Genomic DNA, 24,302 nt, shown 5'->3' with positions numbered 1-24,302 from the left:
GCAGCACATGGCTTTTGAAAGCGTTCGGTTGTGGGTTTCTGTGGTAGGATGTTCAAGTCCTTTGTAAAAGCCCCACAACACGTTGCTAGAGAAAAGACTGAGCTTAGGAAGGAGTAAAGCATAATTTGAGGGTGTGTTCAGCTGCATATGCACCTAATGTATTTCTGTATTTAATGCTTTTTAGATTGATGGGATTGTTTTAGTTTTGACATAACCTATATCTTGAGCAATTTTAATGAAGTGTTTAACCTGAAACGGGTGTCAGCTGCGATGCTGCTTATGCAACAGTGTCAGCTGCAAACAGAGGTGTTGTGATTCCAGCACAGTACAGACATCCAAAATCAAAATTATTGACTTCCTTGAAGGGGTTCCAGGGCCTTCTATTTGTATCTGCAATGTCTTGAGTCACATAATAGCAGTCAGAAAATGGTCATAGTGTGAGCCTTACAGAGGAACTTCCTAGCTTCCCAAAAGCTAGATACAACTATTTGGAAATCGCTTGATTCTGTTCCTTCTCTGTGCTCCTCAGAGCTGTCCGTAGTGAGACCAGTCTTTGCGTGTCACGTGTTCTGCTGTTTAATAGCAGCAGTGGATCTGATGTTGGTGGGGACCCAGAAAACTGGCTGTGTTATGTCCTGCTTTTCTAGCGATTTGGAAGACAAAATTAACTTAGGGAATTTAGTCAAGCGTTTGCTGCCCTTCCAGGATGCTGTGAGCGTTACCGCTGTGTGACGTGCTGGTCACAGCAAAGCCGTGGCAGGTGTCTCAAGGAGAGCGAGCTGAAGATGGACCCGTACTGCTGGAACTCTGTAGAGAGGCACCAAAATCTCACTGCCCGATTTATCCTTTTGCATAAATCCTTTTTCTCAGCCTCCACTTTGGGTGGGACAATGTAGTAAGACTTTAACAGACCAGGCTCTTGTGGTCTCTGACTTGAAGCATCGGTGTCTTTTAAATCAGGTTGAAGTCCACATTGAAAAGTTTCTGTTTTGGGAGTCTGATCCGTGAAGCCTGGTGCCTCCAGGCGAAGCATTTTCCTCCTCAAACAGTGCGAGAGGTGCAGGGCCCATCAGTTATAATCAGATCTGCACATTGTGCCCATCCACCTGCCTCTGCTCACGCTGCCAATATATATGCGGCTTGAAGAAAGAGGGCAGCAGAGAAGGGGCAGTGAACTGCCGCAATCCCTACCCTTAGTAAAGAGGACAATAAATCTGCTTCTTTTTGGCTGCAGCTTGGCTGTACCTGTATATCACAGTCCATCTCGTTCCTCTGCAGCCTGGTACAGTAGCGCTTTTGCCACTAGCTTGAGTATTCTTACCAGGTTTGACAGTGCTGTTGATAACCTTTGCATTAGCTTCAGGAAACACTTATTTTTATGGATGCTTTAAATATTTTATGATTGGGAACCACCTGCACTTAAAACAACTTTGCTATGTAGTATAGTCTTCCACTGGCCCACACACACTGTTTTTCTTTTGGGTTTGTTTCAGTGCCATGCAGTTAAGAATTTCTTCTCCCTTAGCTCTGTGATATGATTTATCTGTTTCGTTGCTGGCTGGAGGACTGAGGACCACTTTTCAAAAGAAAGAGGTGAAATATCTTGATACAGAATGCTCCTTGGTCCTGCAGAGAGATCCCCTGCCCTGCGACACCTTTCCAGAACACCGTGTTTTCTAGTGCGTGTTTCTTATTCCTCTTCTGTCATGTGACACATTCTCAATGAAAACCCATATGACATGATTTCTAAAGAGGTATCATGTGCTAAATGCAAGTGCCTAACAGGTAACCCTCTGGATGAGCTGGGGTCTCAAGTTCTAGTTGAGAATTTAGGTCAGTTCTGGAATGCTGCTGATTTGCATGGACGAGTGCATTGTCCTTCTCCCATCTTAAGTCTTGTTGATGAGCTTGGGGAAGTAAATAGCAAGGCTGATGTGGATGAGTGTCTGTCTACCCTTGCCTTTCTGCTTGTCTTGGAGCCCCACATGTCTTCTTGAAGTCTTTAACCTTCAGGAAGGAAGAAAAATGACTGGTGGAAAAGATGTGCAGGTTTTTGTAGGTTCTGAGATGAAACATCTGGATGGGTGGACCCTGCTTTGGTGGGGATGGTGCTGACTGTCCAGAGGTCCCGTCCAGTCTCAGCTCTTCTATGGTTCTGTCAGTACAACTGCTGCCCCTCTGTTGTTAAATTTTCTGTCATCTTTGGTAAATTTCTTGTACCAGCCCTTGGACAATTCAGGGTAATGGTATTTCAACAGTTGTGATTGCTCTGGTTTTATCCATCTCTCTTTGGGAAGAGAGAATTGTTCTCTCCCACAAGACTAGCTGGAGGTCATCTGTGTACAGCCAAGTAGTGGTGGAGTTTGTCACCTGGGAAGAGTCTTCCTGTTTGCCCCTTGAGCCCCATCCTTCGAGACAGTCTTGTGTTGTTTGGATTCTGAAGCAAAACAGCGATCTTGCCATCGTTGGTGTAATGCTTTTTTGCCTTGAATGTCCTGTCTAAGGTTTTAGTTTCTGCACTGAGACCTTGATGATGAAGCTTTTATGACTTTATAGCAGGAAGCTAATGAACATTACTCTGTATTGTGGTGAGAGAGGAAAAATTATCTGTTCATAAATGCATAGTTGGTTTGAAAGGACCTGGATCCTGCTCATGGAATCTTTAGAATTAAATGGCTGCATGGTATTTATTCTAGCTGTTAGTGGGGCATAAATAGCTCTCTATGATTGGTACTTGAGAAAACGGCTTCATAAGAGCTTCGTTATGAAGCCTTTATGAAGTTAGCTCTGAATATGAGAGATCTGGGATGTGTGCACATGTGCAAATTTCCTTGACAGGACATGTTTCCATTAGACAAGTCTGGCCGTGCGGTGTATGCTGCTGCTGGTTGCTGTCCTCAACAGCTTGTGAGAGTTGGGAGAAACTCATTAATACCTTGTGCCAGCATTTCAGCAACTGAATCTTCTAAGCTGATGGGCTCATTCTTAATCCTTGCAGCTACAGAAGTCAGTGCCAATCCTGCCAGCCATCTGCACTGTAGAGCTGAGGAGTCTTTCTGGTATCACCCACATGCTCTTGGCAGTGGGAGGGTCTCGGGGCTTAGTTTTACCCCATCTCTTCTGGCTCTACTGTCATTAATATTAATCATAGAATTATCATAGAATGGTTTGGGCAGGGACACCTCCCAGCAGCCCAGGTTGCTCAGAGCCCCATCCAGCCCGGCCCTGGACACTGCAGGGATGGGGATCCAGAGCTGCTCTGGGCAGCCTCTGCCAGGGTCACACCTCATGGGGAAGAACTTCTTCCTAATGTCTGACCTAAATCTCCCCTCTTTCAGTTTAAAGCCCTCGCTCTTTGTCCTATTGCTACACACCCTTGTAAAAAGTCCCTCTCCAGCTTTCTTGTAGGTCCCCTTTGGGTACTGGAGGTTCCTCACCCATCCCCATGGGGAGCTCTGTGCACTCCAGCTGGTCATAGAGGGTGACACCCCATCCTGTCTTTCCTAAAGAACCAGGGGGAAAGAGCTTTGGGGGAAAGTCTCTTCTTCCTGCTGGTCCTTCTCCTTGTGAGGTTCCATTCTGCATCGTTACCCCCCCTCCCTTCTGTGGCTGCCAGTGGTGGGGTTTTGGCTGTTTGGCTCTGGGTCCTCTGCAGACTTCACCTGGATCCAGGCTCCTCCTCAGCAGCCCCCTCACCTGCAGCCCAGCCGCCGCTGCACGGCTCTGTCCTGGCGGTTGCCTGCCTCAGGAAAACCCCCACGCACCGAGATCTGCTGCAGAGCTTCTCCCCTCGGCAGCTGACCTCAAGTCCCAAAGAATGTTTCTGTGGATGCAAACTGCGAGAAGCCCTGACTAGGGCCATGGTGAGGGGCTCGGGCACGGGCCCTGCCCTGGCCCTGCACGTTCGGAGCAGCAGCTCCGGGACGGGACAGCCCCGTGGGTGAGTGACCATCCCCTGCGAGACACCCCGGTCACGGCCGGGACAGCCCCGTGGGTCAGTGACCATCCCCTGCGAGACACCCCGGTCACGGCCGGGACAGCCCCGTGGGTCAGTGACCATCCCCTGCGAGACACCCCGGTCACGGCCGGGACAGCCCCGTGGGGCAGTGGCGTTTCCGCCTGGAACCCGCCTGCTGGAGTCTCCCCTCTGTTCTCTGGAGAGCGTTTTTCAGATGTTGGTGTTTCGGGGAGTGTTCTGCCTTTCATTTCTGCTTTGGGAGGCTGTTGGTGGAGCTGGCGGTCAGGGCCGTGCCCGGGTGTGGCGCAGGGACGATGGAGCTGGGGGGCGCTCAGGAGCTGGGGGTTTTACTTTGCTGTGCAGAGACTGCAGGCGAGTGACTGTCCCCTGCGAGACACCCCGGTCACGGCCGGGACAGCCCCGCGGGTGAGTGACCATCCCCTGCGAGACACTACGGTCACGGCCGGGACAGCCCCGCGGGTCAGTGACCGTCCCCTGCGAGACACCCCGGTCACGGCCGGGACAGCCCCGCGGTGCCCGGCACAGCGCAGCACGGGGCAGGTACTTGAGCCGGGAAGGGTTAATACATCTATTGAAAGAAATGATGTGCATTGATATGACCAGCTCTAAACCTTATTAGTATTTTGTAACTTTTTGTTTGTTGTTTTGCATGGTACTTTCAGAACCATAATTTTGGACCTGAATGCCAATTTCCTATGTGTTTAATGAGCTTGCTGTATCATAAAGCTTTTAATCTATTTTTTAAAAAAGCTAAAAGCTTCTTAACTTATATTACGATTTCACCATCTTAAAAGTATTTTATAATTACTGCTGTCCTTTGATTTGTTTCCATTTTATTTCTATTATCTTGCAGCATCTTTTATCCAAATTCTTCTTTCTTATAAATCTTGTAAGTAGGAACCAGTAGCTTTTCCTTAATTGCGGTCATGCTTTTCTTTTTCCATAATCCCATATTTTATTTGTAAACTCATTCTCATTGTCTTTTGTAGCTTTTGCACTTTTTTACTTGAAAAAAACAAGTAATTTTTTTTGTGTGTGTTTTTTGAATGGGGAGGATTGTTGGCAAAAGCAAATTAATCTGCCTGAATCAGTCCCATCTTTTCTGTACTTTAGTCTGTGATCATGTCATGAGTTTCAGGACTTTGCACTAACCATGTTTTTTTTTTACTTAAAGCTTATTTTACAGACCTAGTGTTTGATTTGTATGCATTGTGCATGTAGTGTTTTTTTCCGACTACAATATATTGCTGGCTAGCTTATTTAGGACAAAAAAAAGGGCTCATGGGAAGATGCATAAAGATTTGTGCTTATTTGCTACTTATGTCTTGAAAATTTGCGAGGTAACAGTAGGTTAAACTACAAATTTAAAGACAAAAAATTAAGAGTAGATACTTGAAGTTTTCTTTAAAAAATGAAACAAACAAAAAAACCCCCCTATCCATAAATTAACAAGTATTCCAACTATTGAAGTGTTAGTGGGCCTTTGTTTGCAAGACTGTGAACCCGATGTTCCCCAGCATCCCAGCCTTGAGATAGAGGAGGTTCTCTGGTACTGGCAGAACTACGTTGGCATGATTCTGTTAGGAGCACACATTATCTGCTCTTTGGTTTTGTAAGTCTTAGCTAAAAATAAGAGGGAACCTGATCTTTTTGCTGTTACTAATCCAAGAGTGAGGTTGTCCAAGGAAAAAAACAAACAAACAAATCACATTCAGAGCGATGTGTCTTTTTTTGGTGCCATCATGGAAGGAAGGATGAAGCCAGCAAAGCGAGTGGCCTCCTGCATCGTGTGCACATGATACTGATGTGCAAAAGGGGGTCCAGAAACTCTCTAGAAAAGCATGAATTCAGCTGCTTGGGCCAGGAGCACAAAGCTGGGCAGGGTCCTGTCCTGTTCAGGTGACACCGGGTGCCCTGGAGCCTCCTGTGGCGGACAGGACAGGCCGGCCTGGCCCTGCTGCCCGGCCTCACATTTATTGGGCGATTTCGGTGTCATGGGAGGAGAGAGGGACCAGATCAGGAGAGTGGGTTTCGGCAAACTTCTCTTTCTGAAATGAGGCCTTAGACTTTTATGATTATTTTTTTTTAATAAGTATGTTTATACAACAAAATTAGACCAAAGCAGCTTGGTGTTCGGAGCAGCATCACAGATTAGCTGACCAGCTGAAAATTAAGGACTTGCTTGGAAGTCACAGTAGTGGCACTGTCTAAATGGGGTTTTTTTGTATTTTAAGGCAGCAAGGCAAGGTGGTACTTCATTTTTCTGGAGATGAGAACTAGGTGAGGGAAGATCCTTCTCCTCCAGAGAGGGTAGGAAGCGAGGAGGGGCCTGGAGCACAAGTGTGATGGGAGCGGCTGAGGGAGCTGGGGGTTCAGCTGGAGAACAGGAGCTGAGGGGAGACCTTCTGATCTCTGACCTGCCTGAAAGGAGCTTGGAGCCAGGGGGGGTCGGGCTCTGCTCCCCAGGAACAAGCGCCAGGACCAGAGGAGACGGCCTCAAGTTGCGCCAGGGGAGGTTGAGGATCTGGGGAACAATTTCTTCCCCAAAGGGCTGTCGGACATTGGAACAGGCTGCCCAGGGCAGTGCTGGAGTCACCGTCCCTGGAGGAGTTTAAAAGGCGTTTAGACGAGGTTCTCAGGGACATGGGGTAGTGCTAGAGTGGGGTTATGGTTGGACTCGATGATCCTGGGGGTCTCTGCCAACTGAAATGATTCTATTAAATGATTCTGATATTGGATATAGGTGAACTCTTCCCAGCAGACAGTTGGGGCAGGCTCTAGAATGTGAAGGTCATTTGTTATCCTTACAAAAAAAAAAGTTAGGTACACCCACAAAGACTTTCTAAACAGAGGCACTGACTCAAATATAGCGAACTAACAGCTTTATGATGACTACTAAATTTGACTTGATCTTTGTGTCCAGGATCCCATGAGCCTATGATATACGTTAACAAACACCGTGAAAAGCTTTTTTTTTTTTTTTTCTCTTCCCAGCTATAGCAACTCAAGCCAGTGTGGAGTTCCGCCGGAAGGGATCGCAAATGTCCACGGACACCATGGCTTCCAACCCCACCTTTGATGCGAGCGAATTCCCGGACAACTATGAAGCGGGAAGGGCAGAGGCGTGCGGGACACTGTGTAGGATATTTTGTAGCAAGAAGACTGGGGAGGAAATATTACCAGCTTACCTATCCCGGTACTGACCCATCTTCCAATTGCTTTATTGGTGTAACTGTATGGTGCACATTAATTCTCAGTTTTGAACTGGCAGCGCAGGGTTCAGACAGTAACTGGATGCTGTTGCGTTTTGCTGCCAATTCAAAACAACCGGGTTGGCCTGCAGGTGGGATTCCCGCTGAACCGAGTGAGGGTTTCCTTGTGTCTCCTCACGATGCTGGTTTTCATCGGGCGTTCTTCAAGTTCCAGCCGAAGGGAAGTCACTTAAAGTGCCTCCCAGCTGGAAGGAAAGTTGTCTTTTTTATATACTTTCTTGCCTCTTGCGTTCTGGTTGGTTTGTTTTATTTTTTGGATGTATTTGTCACAGAATATTGTTCAGATGGAAAAAATAAGTGTGCAGACAGAAGAGTTTGTACACTTTATTAGACCATGAAGGGTCTTACATTGTCATACACCACAACACTGGGATGGAATGTGTTTGTGGGGTTTTTTTTCCCCCCTTAAATTTAGAAATCCACAAATTTAACTTTTATTTAAAACAGTTGTGTTCTGAATTACCTCTGTTTTCAGTTTTGTTTCTAATGAAAAGGCAGTCTTGCCTATCATAGCATACCTTTCTTCCAAATTTGTGTTAAAAAGTGAAATAGCAAAGGCTAGAGGCAGAGAATCAGCTTCAAGTCGTGACCCTCTCAAACTGCCCAGGTCCATTTGTCTCAGATGGCATCAAAACTTCCAGAAGACTGAACTATTTTATTTCTTGCATGTTGCAGTGTTTTGTCTGTGGATAGTTGGTGTTTCTTTTACCCAGTCAGTGAGATTCCCCTGTGTTTGCAAGCCTTTTAAAATAATAAAATAAAGGGACTATAAGTATTGTCTAACAAGCAACCGCAAAGGAAATGAACTGCTTTGGGTAACGCCAGCTGCTCCTGCCCCTCGCTTTTTCATTTGAACTGGTTATCATGGTTATGTTTGGTCTCATTTTCCAAATCACTGATCAGTATTTTGTGGTATTTTTCTTGTGCTGGGGAGTTAAAATCAAGGTCTCGGCCCAGTCTCGCGTGGGGAAGGGAGCAGTGGGAGCCCTGTGGTGCTGGCCCTGCTGGGCCCCCTGGGCTCACGGTCCCGCCGCAGCCAGAGCCTTCAATAAAACTGCTGCACTGCTTCTCACGTGAAATACAGATAGTTTGTGAGGGGGTTTTGTTAAGCTGGTTGGGCACTAAAGTAATTGGCAAGAGGGTGTTCCTTAAACATATCCTAGCTCTGATTTTGAAACTTACTCTGTGTTATATAGGAAAGGTCAAATAGTGGCTGCACATTCTTATTCATGTGGGATGCTGAGGCTTTTTATGTGCAAATAATTTAATCTCATCTTTCTTTGTCAGATTTTACATGCTTTTAATTCAGGGTTTGCAGATAGCAGACTTTGTTTGCCACCCCGTTCTTGCCAGCGTTATTCTCAACTCCCCTCCGTTGTTCTGCTGTGACCTGAAAGGGATTGATGTCGTGGTTCCATATTTCATTTCAGCTCTTGAAACCATTTTACCTGACAGGTAAATTGCTACTTCCATATGAACATTGTCAGAAATGTGGGGAGGTGTTTATCTTCTGGGGTTTCTATCATTCCTGAGTAGTTTCACTGAAGGAAAACTGCGGTGTGGGCCCCATAATGTGTGTGTATTTGATGGTGATAACAGCAGCACCTCAGAAGCTCTAATTTTCAGTTTTATTTAATGCCATTTTTTTAAAGCAATAGTGCTTGTATTTTAAAAGAAATATGTGAGTTGTGTTATCTACATATTCATTGATGGAAAGCAGTATTTATAAGAATAGGGAGAAGGAGTAATTTAGCTCAAATATGTTGAACACCTACTGATTTTTAAGTAAAATTTCACAGGATATTCACCACAGCAACATCCACTAATGACTTCATTAAGAGAGTAGTCTTACACATTGTTAAATAGAAAAATTGATACTTTAGCCAGGCGAGTGAAATTGGAGTAGGTTCTTAAACCAGAAGATGTGACCTCGCTTGTCAGAGCTTTATAGATTTCTGGACATTTTGTTAAGTAATTTAATGGACTTAGTACTACTGCTGCCTTCAACATATGTTTTATGTCTTGGTACTGCATTTCAGTTCGAAGTTATGCATAAGATATTATTTATCTTCTGGGCTTAAGTCTGAGCCACTGCTTCTTTTGGATAGGTCTTGTAAGTAGAATTTGCTGGTGGCTACAGAAAAACAGTTGGATCTGTTAGCTTAGCAGCTTGTGTTTTATGCAACATGTGCACGAGCGTATTCTGGGGATCTCTGATAATCCTGGGTGGGTTTGAGACTGAAACTTCCTGCTTTGAAGGTGCAGTATATTAATAATACTTTCATCAGCTCATTGCTTTTGTATGGAGTACAGAATCCTTAGCAAGTGATGGTTCCTGCTCTAAGTCGTTGTTATTGCTGCTGTTTAAAAAAAAAAAAGAAAGACTTCTAAGCCCAGAAAGAAACAGTTACATTGTATACTGCAAATTATTTAAGACCACTGGGTGGCTGTATATTTAATTTTAACTAAATTTGGCTCCAGATTCCTGTGAAAAGTTGATTAACTGTATGATGCTTTGATTTGCAGAGAACTCTCAAAGTTTAAAATCTATGTAAACCCCACAGAGCTAAGAAGAGCTTCGATTCACATCTTATTGTCCTTGTTACCTCTCCCTCATCATTTTGGAACCATAAAGTCTGAGGTAGTAAACTCACCACTTTGTTTTGCATTTCCATTTTTGTTTTCCTGGTTGGTTTGGAGTGGGATTTGGATGACCTGTGGGTTGGGTTTGGTGTTGTGTCTGGCTCTGAGTCTCTCATAGCAAAGCCTGTGGTAGCAACGTGTGCTGTGGATATTGGCTCTGAAACCACGCTGCTGTGCTCTCTAACTGATACTGAAATAAATGTATTTTTCCTTCAGGTTGTCCTGGAAGGGAAATTCAGCAATGATGACAGCTCAACGTACGATAAGCCAGTAACCTTCCTTTCCTTGAAGCTGAGGCTTGTGAATATACTTATAGGAGCTCTGCAAACGGAAACAGATCCCAACAACACTCAAATGATACTAGGTTATTTCAACTTTTTCATTTATTAGCTGCGTTATAGAATTGCCTGTCTTAATCTATCCTGGAATAATATGGGTTATTAGTAATGTGTTGCTTTGCAAGAAAAAAGATAAAATTCCTGGCAGGTTATCATTTGTATAATCTCCCTCATATTACAAAAACATCTTGAAAATATCACTTTCTTGTTAAAGTAATCTCTCTTTTTACAAATGTGGAATAGTACTTCAAAAGTAAAGGCAGAAGTAAAGCACATTCTAGCAGGAAAGGTCAGTCATAAGTAGGAATGGAAACAGGAAAAAAAAATGATTTAATATTAGGAAGGATTTTTGAGTAATGGCTTTCAGGCAGCATTTTGGTTTCTGGCATAGCCTAGAAAAAATTACTGGGTGACCAGTGGTCCAGCACTGGCTAAATACAGATGACATTTGTTTAGCACTGTGTAAATCCTCAGACAAAGGCTTTGGAATAGAGTCTGGAGATGCCTTGTAGTTCGATAACAAACTGTTCTTTGGGGTGATGAGTGTATTAAGATTATTCTGAATACTCAGTAAGTGGAAGCTGAAAACCTGAATAGTGCATAATCTGTCAAGTTAAATGTATTTTCAGATAAGTAAAAAATGTACTTGCCTTTTATTCTCCCTTATTTTTCTGTCTTTAGAAGTGCTTTTTTCCACATTATGGTGGTGTCCTTCAGTAATTACAATAGCACTGGCCTTGTGTGTGTTTAAAAGGACACAGACACGCGGGGTGGGAGCGTCTGCCTGACGCTGGGAGAATGTGCAGGGAAACAAATCCAGGCTTCAGGGAGTTTCCTTGCAGGGGCTGAAATAGTTCTTTGACCAGTGGAAGACTAGAGGAGAATGATGTGAAAGAAGGGTTATTTGCAGGCAGTGCTGGCGAAGGGATGAGGATATCCAGGTTTTGAAGTGTGGCCGCAGGGTGACAGGCGGTCAAACCCACCCGAGCGTCCTGCACCCTCCTCGGCGAGCTGGGAAGGTGCTGTTTCCCATTCCTGTTTCCACAATGGTCCGTACCAGACCATCTCCCCTGTATTCCTGTTGTATTCCCCTTTCCGTACGTGAAGTTTTGGCTGGAGAGGATTCACGAGTCTCTGGTTAACCAGAGATTCTCACACGTGCCACCAGCTTCTCAACCGAATCCCTGTGTCCAGCTGCTCACTAAATGTTTGACAGCAAGAGGTGCGTTTGCCTTCATATAGTAAGTGGTGTTTTTCCAAACATTCCTTGTTGGGGAAGGGGCAGCAGCTGAAAATTTAAATTCCTGGCACTGAGCCCATCTCAGGTCCATGTCCTTGCTGCTGCTTTCCCGGGGTGATGCTGCTGAGCAGGGACACGCTGGTCATGCTGGTTCACTGCAGCACCCAGAATGCATCGGCAATTTTAATTAATGGTGTCTTACACTTGGGCGTCATTATCTCTCCTGAGACAGAAGAGTTCCCTGCCTGCTGGCTGGGTTGGGGGCCATGGGGTTGGCTGCCCCTGCCCTTGGAGCTTCAGCCTTTTCATTACAGTGTTTTGGGCACTGCTGGAAAACAAAGGACAGATGGCGAGAGGCTGGGGGTGACCTCCAGCCAGAGAGAATTTCAGTGTATCCCACCTCAGATTATGAGCTGGCCTCCTCATTTAGGAAATCGATTTTATGTTTTAGCCACATTAAAATGAAAGCGATTTTTAATTTGCACTGTAAACCTACATATTATCAATTATACAAAAATTAGCCCTTTTTTTTTTTTTGCGGGGCAGGGACAGACAGAAATATCTTTATAAAAGTGTAAAACTCATGTTACCATGGTTTGGGTGTTCTTTTCACTGGCCACATCAGTATGAGAACAAGTGTGGTCCCTTGCGCTGATGTCTTAAGGGCTGAATGGACCAGACATTATTCACTTGATCTTCCAGCGGGTTGCTCTATGTACTGATAGTTCATTAAGACTTGAAAATATGTTTTTGTTTCTAGTCACCAGCTGCCTTTTGGCTTCTAATGGCCAAACTGGAGAAGGGGCCAAGGCCAGCACTGTGTAACCCTTGAGGTGGATTTGGACTACACAGTGCTCTCAGTTATCTAACAAATACTGTTATTTTATACACAGAATCAGTAGATATAAATGTAGCCTGACTTTTTAAATGAGCACAACCTGATGGGAGACAAGGAATGATTCCAGGCCTTCTGTGAAACCAAAATCCTTATGAACTGGGGAATATTAAAAAACTATGTTCAAAGCATTTTGAAAATAGCTGAAAACACACTCTCTCAGCTCTCATCTGCTTCACATGGCTAAACCTGAAGCAAATCCTGTTTTATAAAACACTTTATAAGAGTTTTTGTAGAACAAGATGGTGATCCTGTGTGTTAGATCTTCAGTGCTTCTTTGCAAATTTTAGCAGTGAATATTCTACTGCAGTCTTTAGTTACCTTCTTATATCTGATTCTTCAGGTGCAATGTTAAATATTGTTCAAGATTCAGCACTGTTAGAAGCCATTGGCTGTCAGATGGAAACGGTAAGTATTTTTTGTTTATGACGTTACCACTTCAGAAAGAATACTTCACTAATTTTATCTGCTGTAGCAAGGTGCTCAGTCAGCATCTTGAGGTTTGATCATCTTTTTTTTTCTCCGTTGTACCTGAGAGCATCCTCTGGTATAGGGAACTCTACTCAAAAAAATCTTCTCATCGCTCAAAACTGACTTTCAATTTGCAGAATGGTGGTGAAAATAACCTGTTCAAAAGCCACAGTCGCACTAACAGTGGCATTAGCACTGCAAGCGGAGGCAGCACGGAGCCCACAACGCCCGACAGTGAGAGACCCGCACAAGCCCTTTTGAGGGACTATGGTAAGGATGGCGCTTCCAAAAAAACCCTCATGATGTGCCAGGGTGACGTCTTGTGGGTTTCTTCTGTTCAGTTCTGGCTAACACACTAATTAATGTGTGTGGGTGTCTGAACGCAGGGTGTGTAGCCCCTTTGTTTATTGCCTTTGTGCTCACGTGCACCCTTTAGGTGGTTGGTTTTTAACCCTACTAAAGGACTCTGTTAACACCTTAAAAATAAGAATGTAAAAGCTGATGAAAAAGGTGTTTGCAAACTGCTTTACTTTAGCTCATGTGTTCAAGACTTTTTTCATGGTTTTCATGAACAACAATGTACACCAAACGTAGATTAATTGCTTCATTCGTTTTGGTAGCATTCCAAATGCTTACATGACTTCTGCAGCACCTTTTCCTAAACTATATTTAAAGAGCGTTTGAGGGATTCCTGGTTTTACAGAGCAAGTAAGCAGAATGCTTGTGATGTGTCGTTTGTTATTACAAGATAATTTAGTAATTAACTTTAGTTTGCTATGTCTTGTACCGCGTCTTTGTAATAAAATCCATGTTCTTCTAAATCTGTGTGTGGGAAGCTGGCCAAATGTCGAGATACTGGAATTTCACTTGTTCCTTTGGTCTTCATCAGTTTAACTGATCTTGGCCAAGTGAATATGAGAAGACGTCACCTTTGTTATATTGTAGCCTGGGTTGACAACTCTGTTCTCGCCGACCAAAACTGTGGGGATTTTTTCTCTACTTCTTCAACTGGGGATGGAGATTATCAGGGAAGATTTTAGTATATTCTAGTGACTCATATAAGCATGTTGTTGCTTAACCTACATGGTTTGTTTGAAATCATTAAAGTGTTAGTTTGCAGCACACCATTTGAATTGTGTTTTAATTCATATGGGTTTTCATTGACAAGTGCTTGCAAAAATATTCATTCGTAAGGTTAAAAAAATAATCTTTTAAATATTTGACTTATTGAGTCTTTAAACCATGACGTGACTTGCAAGATATTTTTGTAATGTATTAATTTTATTGGATTTTTTAAATTGCCTATGCACAGAAGGTAAGGCTGTAAGAAATTTATGAAAAGAATTCATGTGTTTCTGCTGGATGCTTCAGACAAGAGAAAATTGAAAAAAGATGGTCCATTTTTACTATTTAACTGTAGCAGACAGTTGAATCTGCTACTAGTGTAACACTGTACTTAGTTCTTGAGTGTTAAACATGATGATTTAAGTTTTGGAAGGATGAACCTGAGCTGTCATGGTTCTCGTGTCTCTATAACAAGTCACTTAGCAGTTTTCATTTCTGAAAAATTAATTTGCCTACTTAGCAAGTGTGAATAGTATTTATGTTCCTAATGTTTTGAAATGAGAACAACTGATATGAAAACATTTTCTATTTTTAATTTTGAGGTAGAGGCTCAGGAAATTAAAGGTCTAGAAATAATTGCATCTTTTTTTTCTCCAGCCCTGACACTTTCATTATCTACATTTACCTAACTAGTACAACTTCTGATAAACAGTAGATTTAGAAAGAATGAGTAACTTCTGGCGTAGATATCTGAAGTTCTATTAGTTCATTACTAATGCCTAAATATACGAGTACTAATGTTTAATACACATTTCCAATGCCAACATTTTTCTGAGCCTACAAGACATCACAGCAATTGAAGTACAATAGCAAAAGCTGAAGGCAGCTGTTCTGCTGCTGGCGTGCAGCAGAGTGCTGGGATTATCCAAAATGTCTTTAAAAAAGAGAAACAAAAAAGAGATAAGCCAGTGTGAATGTATTTGTGAGACATCTGGTGGTGTCTATAAGGGAGTTAGCCTGTGCAAAAGTGACCAGCCCAATTTGTAGGTTCTGGGTTGTCTATAGTTTGATTTAATGTGTGTATTGTGGCTGCTTTGGCTTGTGCCTGTGCTTTGCCTCTTGTCACTAACGCGTGGTTGTTTTCCCTCCCTGCGGTGCGGTGTGGGGTTATATCCTAGCTCTTCATACAGATACAGCTGCCGGGCTGCTGATCCGCAGCATCCACCTGGTCACCCAGAGACTCAACTCGCAGTGGAGACAGGACATGAGCATCTCTCTGGCCGCGCTGGAGCTTCTGTCCGGACTGGCCAAGGTGAGAGGTGACGGTTTGTGTGCTCTGGCCTCTTCTCCAAGGGTGGTCATAGTCCTGGTTGGCGAAGGTCGTGCCAGCGAGCAGGTGGCTGTGTCTGAGTTTGTACTCTTATACTCCAGCATCTCCTCGTGTAAACGCTCTGTGGCTCCGATGATGTGGGCCCTGTCGCCGCCTGTTGGCTCTGTGTGAAGCTCAGGGTGGTTCGTTCAGAGACACGTGGCTCTGTTGTACGACTCTGCTCTTGTTGCGCTAGCTGGGTGGCTCCTGCCCTTCCTCGTGGATTCCCATCTGTTCTGGGGCTCTGGTTTTGCACTGCGGGGGATCCATCTGCCATATGAGGTTGCAGAGTTGAGGAGAAACTTGGCACTAAAGTTCCAGTGGCAGCGCAGGGCCCTGGGCCCTTGGTTTTCAAGCCCACATGAACCATCTCTCAGAGCTTTGCTTGGCTGGTCTGTTCGGCATGGAACAAGACTTAAAAACAAGAGATTTTCCTGCTCTTAGTTGACAGACTGCAAATATGCCAGAGTATTAAACAACTTAATTGCCCTTTTTCTAAGGGTTGTACCTGCTTTTCCCCTTCCATTTCATATTGGAAATAGCTTTCTGAGCTTAGAAAATGATAGCGTATTTCTAATATGAAGGTGTTACCTTCTTCAGAGCTTATCTGCACGCAGTTCCTTGATTCAACAGCAAACAACCGAACTCAAAGCTACTAGGTGGGGAGAGGGCTTTTTTGTTGAGAAATAAAATGCCCTTTTCTGCTTGAGGCCTCCTGTCCCCCAAGCTGCATTTTGTGATGTTCCCTAAGCAAAAGTCCTGGGTATTTACAGCAGCCACCATGACCTGGAGTGACAGGTCAGCATTTCCTGTCATATTCCCCCAGGATCTTGACAGATCTCTCTGAAATGTGTGTGTCTCAGGCATTTTTTAGAGCGTTGAGTCAGCACGGAGCCATGTTGAACTGGGTGCTTATTTATTTATTGCTGCAGCAGCATGAGCTGAAGGATGCATTTGAAAATGTTGCGCAATGAGTTAATGTATGGTTATTGCATCTTATAGAGCGTCATACAGAACCAGGGGTTCCTGCAGCTTATGTGGTTAAGCCAGGGGGTTGGTGCGTGGGTTGGTTGGTTGGTTTCGTTGGGTTTTTTTGGTTGGTTGGATTTCTGTGGTTTTTGCGTTAGTTTTTTTGTTTGGTTGGTGGTTTGTTTTTTTTTTTCTCTTGGCTTGCAATGAGATGGGAATGCGAAAATACATAATCTTTTCAAATGCCTACCCAGGTTAATATTTAATATCGTAATCTTAGTATAATTCTCATGCAACTGAAGTAATTCTTCCTCTGGGGTATCTTGGATATCTTTTTGCTTCGTAACAAAGAGGGTAGGAAGAGATCACCTCTTACTGCAGAACTGCGAGTGGAGAACCGGTTCTGCTTGTGTCTTTGGAGGTGACAGGTCCCAAAGCCCTTCCCAGGTCAGGGGCTGCCCTGGTTCAGCACCAGGTTAGCAGTGGGACTTGGTAAATGGAAAAATCCTGTTTCCTGCAAGAGTGCTGGTTCACCAACCTGCTTTTCGTAGGCTCATCTGGAGGGGACTCTATTTGCTGTAGATCTTGCGCTTCTGAAGGTAACGCTGCCTTCACCCCGCTTTGTGGAGAACAACTGCTGGTGGCACCAGCAAGACCAACCACTGTCTTGCTGGGATATGGGTGCACCCTCATGAGTGAAGCTTTACACGGCATGGGCAGAGGAGAAAAACCCAGCTGTAACTGACTGTTCCTGTGCCAAGTCACAGGCTGGGAAGAAAACAGAAGAGAAATTCAGTTCTTTAGTCAGTTTTATAATGCAGATTCTCATGTCTCTGTACCAGGCTCTTCACTAAGCCTCTGCTCTGAGCCTGGTGCCCTGAATCCCTGAGTTAGGAGAGAAACTGAGGGGGTTTTGCAGTGAGTCCTGGGAGAGGATTTTTGCTGATTTTTGTTTGAGGATGGGTTTTCTGTCTCTTTTTCCACTGATGAAAGTTCCTGTGCTGACAAAATATGCCTAGTGGGAAGTTACGAGAGCAGAATGAAGCCCTATGGAATGGAGACTTGGCAGTGAGGGGTTCTCAGAGATACCAAATGGGTTGGTAGGGCTGAAGGAGAGAGATATTTACTCAAAATAAGTTTCAAATACTGATTTATTCAGTGCTTAGTTTAGTACCAAACTATATTGGTACCACTCTTGCTCTTGGAAACCAAGCCATGCAATGTGGTGGCACCTCAACACAGCATTTCTTTCCTTTAGGTTTCAATACCCATCGCTGTTAAATACTTTTACCCACATCTTTTAAGCTGTAATCCTAAAAGAGCTCAACCATTTATTCCTATTTCTTAAAAGTGCATTGAAAAATGCTTTTTCAAACCATTTCTTCTCTGAAAGATTTCTGTGGAGTCCTCTTGTTTGCCGTGCACAGGTGAAGGTGGTGGTGGACTCCTCGGATCGCAAGAGAGCCATCAGCTCCGTGTGCAGCTACATCGTGTACCAGTGCAGCCGCCCGGCCCCGCTGCACTCCCGCGACCTGCACTCCATGATCGTCGCCGCCTTCCAGTGCCTCTGTGTCTGGCTCACCGAGCACCCCGACATGCTGGATGAGAAGGTCGGGATCTCTGCTCGATAGATTTCGAGTACTCCAGATTGTGATGCTTTTTGTGCCCAGCCTGTCCATGATGCAGTAAAATCATGGGTTTGGTTAGTTTTCAAAAGTATACTAGGAAGTTCAAAGCTAGTCTCCGTGCAAAATAGTTTTGAATTTTGATGTCCACTCTATTCACCAAGAACAGTTTGGGCTTTAAAATTGCCTTTCATGCTTCTAAGAATGTCCTGATCTTTCTTTTTGCTTTGTGAAACTGGAAAAAGACAGAAGAAAACGAGAAACTGAAAAGAGAAATATGGGAACTAATGGTCTATATATATTATAGTTTGCCAAAAATAATGTCTCCTCTTATTTCTCAGCTCTTACCTGATTAAAACATTTTCTAGACTTAACGGAATTCCTTTGATGCAAACGTCTTAATAATTGTAGTGTGTTTCACCAAGAAACCAGTTTTCTAGAAACTGAGCAAGGCATAGCTGAACCCGAGATGGAATTTGCGTGGGAAGCTTGAACAGTGCAGGAAATGAAAGATGCATGTTTCCAGCAGCCTTCTGTCCTGCTGTTCAACAAACGAACAAAAATTTAAAAATTTGAGTGCGTCTCTTCATTGTTGGTCTCCTTCTAGAGACAGCTCAGAGATCTTTCCCTATTTTTATATATAATGTGTATTAATATGTATTATGGAATATTTTAATATAGTTTTATATAGAACATATGTTTTCAATATCTGTGTATTTTGTTTATATATTTTCTATGGCATAGATAAAAATATGTGTATTTTTTTTAAATGAAAATTGCAAACCCTCAAGCAGGACTTTAAGTAAAGGTGCTTTCTGTGTGCACTTTGGGGCACTGACGTGGCAGCAGGTGACCAGGACAAGATGGTTTCCCTGGATGTGGCACCGCATGGCTTTATTCAGTTGCATAATGCTTCATTTCCTTTCATTAGTTTCTTTTATTTTTACTGTCACTGCGTATCAAGATAGTGTTACATACTGGACGCTTAGTAGCTCATTCCCAAGTCCTCATAGCCAGCTGGGAACCTTTCACTGCATTTGCAAGTATGAGAATTGCAATTTTCCAGGGGTGTCACCTTATATTTGCTTTGAATTTCACCTGCTATTTCACTAGCCAGTGCTGTAAACTACTGTAATTCTTCATGGCTGCTGATTGCATCTCAACGCTGGTTGATTTTGCTCTGTAAGAAAACTTTAATCTTCCTCTTCACCAGTTTTCTCCATCAATTCTGAATATAAGGAAGGACGCAGGCCAAGACGTAGAACTCCGCCCGGTGTCTGGTGGTAAAAACCGACCACTTGTGTTCCAATTTTAGCCAGTTATTTATTCATGAGAACGCTTTCCTTATTCTTCTATAGCTCAAGCCGTAAGAGTTGAACCTTTGCTATTGCAATCCAGATATTTTCAGCAAATGATTTTGTAATGAGCAACACTTGTGAGTCACACCTGCAGTTCTACTGAGTGCTGGCCTCTCTTGTAATAGATCTGTTGAAGCTTTGCTGTGTACTTTTACAATTACTATTATTGTTTCTCTTGATGAATTAGATGCCATGATATATTTTACTTCTGACAGCTGTTGGCAAGCAAAAGATTTGGATAAGGATTTCTTGAGATTTTCCAGATGAGCTCATTCTTAATGCGCTTAGAGCTTAATTAAAAGTTCTGCAGAGTCTCAGAAATGCATTTATTATCTCTTTAAATAAGTTTGTTTTTCAATTGCATTCTCAGTCCTCTTGGCAATTTTGTACATATGTAACGGAATATACAGTGTGTATATATTTATTCAGAGCACTTTCTACCATTAGAATACAAAAATAAGTAAACACCTGTAGGTGGAGAAAATATCATTCCTATAGCAAATGTGATCTTGTTCTAACACTGTCTATTGGTATCATCTTCTGCATTTATTTCTGAGCTCATATTACCAGCAGTACTTTGTTTTAATCAATGGTATATCACTCTTCAGCTGAGGTCTTGAAGACATTTATCAAAGTGCTTCTGCTTTAAGGTGGTTCCTCTTGTGTTTTAGGATTGTTTGAAAGAGGTGCTGGAGATTGTGGAGCTTGGCATTTCGGGAAGTAAATCCAAGAACAGTGAACAAGAGGTCAAGTACAAAGGAGATAAGGAGCCCAACCCTGCATCCATGAGAGTGAAGGATGCTGCTGAAGCTACACTAACATGGTATGGGATTTGTCAGAGTGCGTTCACTCTTTGGCATTGCCTTGTCTGAGCGTTTTAATTAGGAGTTCCCAGCTGGTGAGATCTCTGTGCTGTAGCAAGAGCATTTGAAAAGTCAGCCAGAGGCTCCCTGTGTTGAGCCTTTTGGGCAGCGTTGCTCTGTGCTCTGCCTTAGCTGTCTCCCCCTCCTGTCACAGGTGTTCACAGAATCCCAGAATGTCAGGGATTGGAAGGGACCTCAAAAGCTCATCCAGTCCAATCCCCCCGCCAGAGCAGGAACACCCAGATGAGGTTACACAGGAAGGTGTCCAGGCGGGTTGGAATGTCTGCAGAGAAGGAGACTCCACAACCTCCCTGGGCAGCCTGGTCTAGGCTCTGGCACCATCACCGGGAAGAAGTTTCTTCTTGTCTTTAAGTGGAACCTCCTGTGTTCCAGTTTGCACCCATAGCCCCTTGTCCTATCACTGGTTGTCACCGAGAAGAGCCTGGCTCCATCCTCCTGACACTCCCCCTTTCCATATTGATCCCCATGAATGAGGTCGCCCCTCAGTCTCCTCTTCTCCAAGCCCAAGAGCCCCAGCTCCTCAGCCTTTCCTCACATGGGAGATGCTCTACTAAAAAAAAAGAAATAAGATCCCTGTGATTGCATCTTCCCCCCCTGCCAGCTGTCTTCCCTGGAGAGCACAGCCCGGCACTCCTGCAGCCCCAGTGCTCTGCTCTGAGCCTCTGCAGACAGCAGCTCCCTCCAGCTCCCCCTTGACCTGCTCATCCTGTCTCTCCATTCCCCTGATCCTCAGCCCCACAAGTTGTCCCATCTCCACCCTGCCGGAGGGACTGATAGTCGCCGTCTCATGTGTGGCACAGCAGGGACTGGCACGGGCAGCAGGGAGAAGCCGGTGCAGGATGGGGTGTCATTCTGCCCACAGCACTGGGTTTGCTGAACATATTTGAGAGGTTCTGCTGGAAATGCAGTAACAGATAATGTGTGGGTTGGGGAGGGGAAACAGAGAGGAAAATGGAGATTTGCTCCAGAGAAGCTGAAAAGCACTGTTTACTAGATGAACAGCATAGTGGTAGACAGGACAGATTGAGGATGGGCAAGATAAATATGTTTTGCAGTAGCTGCTTTCGTTTTTGCTCTGCTTTGCAATAAAATTGTTACAATCTTTACTGTTAGTAAAAACAACTCTGTAATTTCCAGAGTAAAAACAACTACTACTTGTAACTTTTGGACAAATCTTTTTTTGTTGCCTAAAAGTGCCTCTTTTCATTTGGAGAGATGAAATTACCTGTTCTCAGAGTAAAGCAGAGTAAAGTGTGTGGGGAGGACCTCAAAAAAACTTATTTTTGATCTGGATGGTGCTGTTAAGAGTGAAGTCCTGAGTTAGATCGTGTGATCTTCAGTCTGACACTGGAGAACTCTCATTGGTTCCTGCCATAGAAATTTTCAGTTTCTAATAGTATTGGGTAGATTCCGTACAGTGTGAGATGATTTAAATCGGTACTTGTAGGAGCCTCCCGAGGCCATGGCTCCAAGGAGGTTGGTGCTGTTGGGCTACACCCAGAGTTCTCCCAATTCCTATCTGTGGTGGTCGTGTCTGTGACCCTGGATCTGCCTTAAAGTGTTTTAAAGTTAATGTAATCTGTACTTGAAGAAAATAATGACAATCATAACTAGTGCATCTACCATGTCTGCTTTGCTTGTTGATAGAAGAGTGGGCTAAAACTATGGATTGTTATCTCCAATCATCCATAATCTTATAAGAATGAACATTAAAAAAGCTGTGGAAGCGTACAGATTTTCATGCTTTAAAGCATCTTTATATCTTTATGTATCATTCTGTAGTCAGACTTCTTTGTAGGTTTTCATATATGTTTTTCTGGAGTTACTGGTTTTAACACAAACTGCTGGGACAGGGCAAGCTTGCCCTGCTAGGGTAACTGCTACATCAAGATAAAAATGAAGAGCATGAGTGAAGGTCTGTGCTTGGGTGGAACAGTTTGTCTTCTTAACCTGTCATAACTCTCAACGTTTTTCTCACTTGCAGTATTATGCAGTTACTTGGAGCATTTCCTTCTCCCAGTGGCCCTGCGTCTCCTTGCAGCTTGGTGAATGAAACCACATTAATTAAATACTCTCGTCTACCTACCATAAACAAGCATAGCTTCCGTTACTTCGTTTTGGATAATAGTGTCATCCTGGCGATGTTGGAGCAGCCTCTAGGGAATGAACAGAGTAAGTTCATACTTCTCATTTCCTTCTTCCTCTGGTTAGAACTCTCCGTATGGAGCTGCAAAACAAAGGTGCTTCATCAAGCGTCTCACGTTTCAGGGCTTTTGTGTTCTGTGGGTGTGCGATTGAGCAGAGTGTTGTTCTGGGATGAAGTAGTGGGAATAACTTCAATGTCACTGACAGTCCAACACGTACAAGCCCATCCAAATTGTTCACGCGGTTGGCTGTGTCTTTCACCCGGTTAGCTCAGAGACTCGCAGCTGACTGCTGTCTGAATTATTGCTGATGGACAAAAGCAGTAGCATTACAGTTTGAAAGTATCCTTGTTCATAAAAGGATGAAAATATAAAGATTACAGGACATTCGATGGGGATAAGTGCTCACCAAATGGTTGATGTGACATGTTTATGCTTGCACAGTTGCTTTTGCTTGGTTTAGGTCTCTTGCTACCAAATGTTTCTGTGGGTGCTTCCCGCTCAAATTACTTAGTTGCTTAGGAGCTGTTATAACGTTCCTGTGTCCCATCCTGTTCTATCAATGACACCTACTGTAAAGGAGATCTGTCACAGGGTATGGGCTGTCACAGCTGAATCTAACTTGCTTCAGCCTCATGTTTTCACCAACAAAAATTCATATTAAAAAAATCTGATATTAAATTACATGATGCTTTGAATTGAATAACTGATCCCCCGTAAGTCTTCATGTATCAAGGCATTACCTAACAGAGTAGATTAAAATTCTCTTTATGCTACCCTAATTTAAGACTAACGTATGTTAGATCTGCTGCTCTGCCACAGATATATTTTCCTCATCTATGGACAGGATGGAGTCTAGATACTAGTCTTGAAAACAGATTGCACAGAACCTCCTGAACTGGCTACAAGAAGTTGTTATTCTGAGTGCTCCAGCCTCGCTGGGGATCACTGAACAGATCTCGCAGAAGGTGCTGATGCTGGGAGCCTCTGCCACACGTCACCCACAGCCTGTGCTTGCACAAGCGTGTTCCTGACTTGGGTGGATCAGAGCATGCTAGAACAGCCAGGCAGTTCTCATCCTTACTCTGCCTCTGCTAAATGCATTGCTGAGGTACCCTGTAAAGCTGTTAGAGTCTCAAAGTAGATTATTTTTTTCTTGCTGTGCATAACTTCTAATTCAAAGGGGATTTGTAAGTAAGATTAATTGCAGTAATGCACAAGTTCGTCAGGTCACTTTTGAGGCAGATCACTGAAGTGGGTGACTGTGGGGAGCTGGTTTGGTTTGTCTGTATGTGCTTATGTAGCTGTGCTGTGCCCTGTGCTTTCCCTGAAATCCTGGGTGAGGAATATATATCTGCTGGTTACCTGATGGTGTCAATTTGTGGTTTACCTGCACAAAAGATAAATATAAATAATTTTGAAAAGAAAAACTGCAGAGATACGGTGATCCCTCTTGTAAGGTGGCTAATATCAGTGGCCTTTTAAGTCTCAAAGGAAGACTGAACTCCCTGCAGTGTTAAAACCATCATTGTGCAAGTTGAAAGCACCTCAGGAATCTGCAGCAGACCCTCCTGGTGTGAACAAGGTCAGCACGGAATTCAGACCAGGACAGCGCAGCCCGACGTTGTCCAAGGAGGCCTTGAAAACCTGTGAGGACAACTGCTGTGTCCCTGCTCCTTGTGGGGAAAAACTTTCCATGATATGGAGTCAGAACCTTCCCCTGTCTCAGCTTGACCATTATCTCTTGTCCTCCCACTGTTGTGTCTGTTATTTGTGTGGGACCTTTACAGAAGGTCATGGAAGGATCATGGAAAGTGTGTCCCCATATGGTCATTTGTCTTACCTGAACAGGCAGTGGCCAGATGATATTTTTTCATGTCCTGGAGATAAGTTGGAGAGAAACAGTGATCTGCATGAATTTGGATGAAAGTTACTTTTAATGATAAAACTAAGTTGGCAGTTACCAAACAGACCCCAGAGCAGAGCAGTACCTCCTGCTGCAGAGAGCAGCATTACCTGTTCCACACCAGGAATTGTCTTCGGGGTCAGG

The 24,302-nt window shown here is 43.8% G+C and overlaps 1 protein-coding gene across 4 annotated transcripts in view; it reads left to right on the top strand.

The window, feature by feature from the left end:
- The window catches only part of RALGAPB (Ral GTPase activating protein non-catalytic subunit beta), a 68,786-nt gene that overhangs the window by 24,531 nt on the left and 19,953 nt on the right, over positions 1 to 24,302 (top strand). The window contains exons 10-20 of one of the 4 annotated variants that reach the window (XM_065645672.1): positions 4,833 to 4,868; positions 6,974 to 7,175; positions 8,539 to 8,706; positions 9,778 to 9,892; positions 10,111 to 10,258; positions 12,711 to 12,775; positions 12,976 to 13,108; positions 15,094 to 15,215; positions 17,669 to 17,851; positions 19,896 to 20,047; positions 22,093 to 22,280. In XM_065645672.1, the coding sequence (XP_065501744.1) occupies positions 4,833 to 4,868; positions 6,974 to 7,175; positions 8,539 to 8,706; positions 9,778 to 9,892; positions 10,111 to 10,258; positions 12,711 to 12,775; positions 12,976 to 13,108; positions 15,094 to 15,215; positions 17,669 to 17,851; positions 19,896 to 20,047; positions 22,093 to 22,280 (1,512 nt within the window). Of the gene's footprint in view, positions 1 to 4,832; positions 4,869 to 6,973; positions 7,176 to 8,538; positions 8,707 to 9,777; positions 9,893 to 10,110; positions 10,259 to 12,710; positions 12,776 to 12,975; positions 13,109 to 15,081; positions 15,216 to 17,668; positions 17,852 to 19,895; positions 20,048 to 22,092; positions 22,281 to 24,302 lie in introns of all 4 variants that reach the window. The other 3 variants (XM_065645671.1, XM_065645674.1, XM_065645673.1) reach the window with 3 other exon arrangements.

The sequence above is a fragment of the Caloenas nicobarica genome, chromosome 15 (assembly GCF_036013445.1).
Source record: "Caloenas nicobarica isolate bCalNic1 chromosome 15, bCalNic1.hap1, whole genome shotgun sequence".
In the NCBI taxonomy this organism is placed as follows: Eukaryota; Metazoa; Chordata; class Aves; order Columbiformes; family Columbidae; genus Caloenas; species Caloenas nicobarica.
Note: the sequence above shows the minus strand (reverse complement) of the source record. Positions and strands in the feature narration are given on the sequence as shown.